Below are 4,840 nucleotides of genomic sequence, written 5' to 3'. Positions count from 1 at the left end.
TGTACAGGTAACAAACAGGAAGTGACATCACACAGCAGATGTTTCTCCTGTCACCTTTGTTAAACAATCTTATGCCCGAACCATCACAGACGTAGTTGACGTCACAGGCTTGAGATCGTATGAAACGGAGGAATCGAGCATTTTATTGTGGCAGCACAGTTGTTTTTTTTTTGCGCTGCACAGTTGATTACTCTGTGTTGGGACATTATGATATTTATACATTTCAGCAAATGAACATCTGTAACTCAGTCCTCAAAATCTGTGACAGAATTCTGTAACGCCAAAGATGCAACTTGTGCGAGCTTTCAGTTATCTTGGTTATAGCAGCCAAACTGATAAACATCCACCCAATCGTGTTGCTGCACTGATGAAAGCTCGGAGTTGTGAAACTGTGCTGGGTGACTGGTGACCTGTCCAGGTGAACCTGTCTTCACCCTGAGTCAGCTGGGATAGACTCCAGCCCCCCATGACCCTAGTGAGGATTAAGTGGTGTATAGATAATGGATGGATGGATTGATGAATGGATGGATGGATGGATGGATGGATGGATGGATGGATGGTGATTCTATCCATGCAGTGTTTATGTCCCAGTTACTATTGAAATTGCAGTTATGGTTCTCTCCTTATTCACTTAGAATAGAGACCCTGGGTCTTGTTAGCTCTGCTTGGAGGTGCTACCAAACAGCTGCCAAGTAGTGAAACCTGCTCAAGAGGAACTTTGACTGAAAACACAAAGATTTCTACAAATAGTAAAATACCTAGTAAATAACCTTAACAGTGAGCAACCGGATGCTCTCACTTACAAATCAAAGTCTGAGCAGATTTCTTAAATGTACCATCTTTGCTTAGTTTATGTACTTTCTGTGGACGGCACCATGATCACATTTATACGTCAACATTCAGCCTCAATAAAGTCTGCAGATGTACAGACTTACAGAGAAGGTGCATGATAGTATTGAAAAGTCTGCATCAGAGCCTTCATGCACCTGATTAGACGGTAGGACGTCACTGAGCCCTCACACACAAACACACACACACACACACACATGAAAAAAGTCTGTGAGTCCATGAGTGAGGTAACTGGGATTAGGCCTTGCTGNTGTGACATGTGGTGCAGTTTGTATATGAAAACACGGGGCCTCTACGCTTTGGCAGCACTCGAGAATCAGTTTGTTGTATTTTCTATGTAGTTTACAATAAACCTGAAGGTGACTGACTCTGCTCATTCTCTATTCAAATGTATTGGTACAGTTCAGTGAAAATACTTAATACCAATATTTACAGCAGCACTATGTCTCCTCTTCCTCCTCCTCTTCAGGCATGGACAACCAGACGGTTCTGGCGGTTCAGTCTCTGCTGGACGGCCAAGGAGGAGTTCCTGATCCCAACAACCAGAACGTCTCTGGGACGCCCACTATCCAGTCGATGGGTATGCAGCAGCTGCAGTGTTGTTCTCTTGTTGTACTCGTGGAAATGTTGTACGGCAAGAGGAATTTGGATGCTAGACAAGATCCTCACAACATTTTTTGGCTGAGGTGGTACGCCAGGGAAATTTAGAAAAATCTTGTCTCAAGACCAGCTTGTAAAAACAGGCACACTTGTTCAGATTATGGCATTTAGTCTGTGAAATGCTGCCTCCAAAGGTTAATCTGTTGTTTGCTCATCATTGGTGTTTTTGAGTTTAAACGTAAAATGCATCCTGCGTGCCAGAATCGTTTTCTTTTAAAAGACCTAACAGGAGCAGGAAAGGAGTTGACAGCTTTCATGGTTTATAAATTGACTAAACAATGCAACATGTGAATCATATGTCGTATCATCAGAATTTATTGTTTGTATGAAAACGCTCACGGTTCTGAAGTCCTCCTCTTCATTGTTTTTGCTGCATTCGTCTCAACCCTCCATCTGTGTTCGCTCTGCAGACGATGAAGACGTGTTCCTGTGCGGCAAGTGTAAGAAACAGTTTAACTCGCTGCCAGCCTTCATGACACACAAGAGGGAGCAGTGCCAGCCCAACGCCCCCTCCCTGTCCACGGTCTCCTTGGCCTCCACCAACGCCTACACAGCCGTCCCGTCCATCAGCTCCGTGCCGCAGACTCCTGCCAACAGACAGGTGAGGACAGAGAGGGATTCTTTTACATGGGTGGTAACTGTTTGATGAATCACTTAATAGTTTAGATCTTATTTTGCTGCTTTGTCTGTAAAGAATCTGAACTGGTTAGAAAGAAGAAAATAAACGAGGGCTCCAGTAATAGTAAACAAGATTAAAGGAATCTTTTATTATAAAGGAGACAGCAGTAAGAGCAGGGGGATAAGAATACAGAGGAATTTCTTTCAGGAGATGTTGCTCTTTGGAAAGACACACAAATGCACTTCATATGTTGGTGTATTTCTCCTTTTTTTTCCATCAGGTGTCCACCTACATCACAGTCCCTCCGTCCCCTCTGACGCACACTCTGGTCCAAGGCAACGTGCTGGTCAGCGACGACGTTCTGATGTCGGCCATCTCAGCCTTCACTTCTATTGACCAGCCCATGGCCGCCATGCAGACACCTGTACAGGTAACAAACAGGAAGTGACATCACACAGCAGATGTTTCTCCTGTCACCTTTGTTAAACAATCTTATGCCCGAACCATCACAGACGTAGCTGACGTTGTGGGCTTGAGATCGTATGAAATGGAGGAATGGAGCATTTTATTGTGGCAGCACACGTCGCTTGATTCACCATTCCAAAGGAGTGGATTTGGAGTCGTGCTCCGTTTACAGTTTTTTGTTTTTGCTGCACAGTTGATTACTCCCTGTTGGGACATTATGATATTTATGCATTTCAGCAAATGAACATCTGTAACTCTTGTGTGAACTCTTGTAAGGAAGAGACCCACCGCTTAAGAAATCCTCAAAATCTGTGACACAATTCTGTAACGGCAAAGATGGAACTTGTGTGAACATTTCACGCCCCCACCTCAAAAAGGCAGTTATGTTGTTTGTAGCGGCCAAACTGATTAACATCTAGCCAATCGTGTTGCAGCACTGATGAAAGCACGGAGTTGTGAAACTGTGCACATGTAGTAAAAGATGCAGGAAGCGAAAAAAAGCATTTTAAAGGGTTTTTTTTTGAGGCAAAGTCAGAAATCTTTCCAAGGATTTTCTTCTTCTTTTTTTTTTCCTGATATGATGGATGGATGGATGGTGATTCTGTCCATGCTGTGTTTATGTCCCAGTTACTATTGAAATTGCAGTTATGGTTCTCTCCTTATTCACTTAGAATAGAGACCCTGGGTCTTGTTAGTCCACACACACACATGAAGAAAGTCTGTGGGTCCATGAGTGAGGTAACTGGGATTAGGCCTTGCTGCACGATATCCTCCAAATCTAACTGCTTCCTTCTTCGTATTGCAGAGCAACCTAAGCATGCACACAGCTGGTGTCTCCTACCTTCAGCACCATCACCACCACCACCACCACCATCATCATCATCACCAACAGCAGCAGCAGCAACAGCAGCAACAGCAGCAACAGCAGCAACAGCAGCAGCAGCAGCAGCAGCAGTCCTCCCACCCACTGCCCTCCAGCCAGGCACCAGCCCACCCCCTACCATCTGGACAGCCCGCCCAGCCGCCACTGTCCTCACAGGTCCCAGCAAACCACAGCAACTCAGTGGTGCAGGTGTACAGCACGCTGCCCCACATGGCCGGGAGCGGCGGTGCTGAGATCCACACCCTGGGTCTGCAGCCTTTCCATTCTGTACAAGTGAGTAAAGCTCGCTGTTCGGTTCCTACCTCACCTTGCTATTCCAAGACAAAGCACCAAGCCTGTGTGTGTCTCCTGTAGGTGCCCAGTCAGTGTGTGGAGAGTCAGTCATTCACTACCCCTCCTGTCTACAGCCCCGGGAAGCAAGGCACCAAGACAAAGACCTGCAGCATCACCACCAACATGACAGAGCTGGGTGACTTTGAAAAGGTCATCATTCCCAAAAGACCCAGGAACAGCAAAAAAAGCTCAGATGGAGCCACAGGTATCTGGGGACAAAGATTAAACAAGATGAAAAGTTTTTACTTTTTCAAAACATCACTTCTTATATTTGACCAACTTCATACTTTGAAGATTCTCTGAAACACTAAGAATCCACCACACATCTTCATACGGACACACTTGCATGCTGCCTTCATTAAGCCGTACGGGACAGCATAACAGCCGTCGATAATTATTAACTATTAATTTCACTTCTCAGCAGAGCAGCTGAAGGGAAAAGGCCCCAAACTAAAGTGTAACTTCTGTGACAAAATCTTCTCGAAAAACTTTGATCTTCAGCAGCACATTAGAAGGTGAGTTACTTGCCAGCAGGTAAACTGTACCTATATGAACATATATATCTATCCAGAAGAAAGTGAGTTCTAACTGTTTTCCGGTTGCAGCCACACAGGAGAGAAGCCGTTCCAGTGCATCGTCTGCGGCCGCGCCTTCGCCCAGAAGTCCAACGTGAAAAAACACATGCAGACACACAAGGTTCTAAATCCTCACTTCTGAATAGTTGCATTAAATACTCTGCAGTACTTGTTTGATGTAGAAAAAAAAAGGATCAGAAATTTCTTTGAGGTCATTTTTAGCCATTGAGTTGTGACTACAGTAACAAAGACTGTCTTGCTTTAAAGGTGTGGCCCATGAGTGTGGCCAGCACAGTGTCGAGACTACCAATCACAGTAAAGGTGGTCCCAGTGTCGTCCAATGAGGAAGAAGGGGACGTGGAGCAGCAGCAGGTTCAACAGGATGAAGACGGGCCACAGCAGCAGAGCAAGCAGCAAACACAAGCAGAAGCAGAGGACGAGTCGGCACAAACAGGT

At 45.3% G+C, this 4,840-nt stretch overlaps 1 protein-coding gene across 1 annotated transcript in view; it reads left to right on the top strand.

Moving 5' to 3' along the window:
* The window catches only part of znf341 (zinc finger protein 341), a 14,429-nt gene that overhangs the window by 1,769 nt on the left and 7,820 nt on the right, over positions 1-4,840 (top strand). The window contains exons 2-9 of the mRNA XM_008293720.1: positions 1,319-1,429; positions 1,920-2,110; positions 2,409-2,558; positions 3,399-3,749; positions 3,831-4,014; positions 4,231-4,324; positions 4,415-4,505; positions 4,652-4,833. Coding sequence (XP_008291942.1) covers positions 1,319-1,429; positions 1,920-2,110; positions 2,409-2,558; positions 3,399-3,749; positions 3,831-4,014; positions 4,231-4,324; positions 4,415-4,505; positions 4,652-4,833 — 1,354 coding nt within the window. The remainder of the gene's footprint in view (positions 1-1,318; positions 1,430-1,919; positions 2,111-2,408; positions 2,559-3,398; positions 3,750-3,830; positions 4,015-4,230; positions 4,325-4,414; positions 4,506-4,651; positions 4,834-4,840) is intronic.

The sequence above is a fragment of the Stegastes partitus genome, unplaced genomic scaffold (assembly GCF_000690725.1).
Source record: "Stegastes partitus isolate 25-593 unplaced genomic scaffold, Stegastes_partitus-1.0.2 Scaffold906, whole genome shotgun sequence".
NCBI classification, from domain to species: domain Eukaryota; kingdom Metazoa; phylum Chordata; class Actinopteri; family Pomacentridae; genus Stegastes; species Stegastes partitus.
Note: the sequence above shows the minus strand (reverse complement) of the source record. Positions and strands in the feature narration are given on the sequence as shown.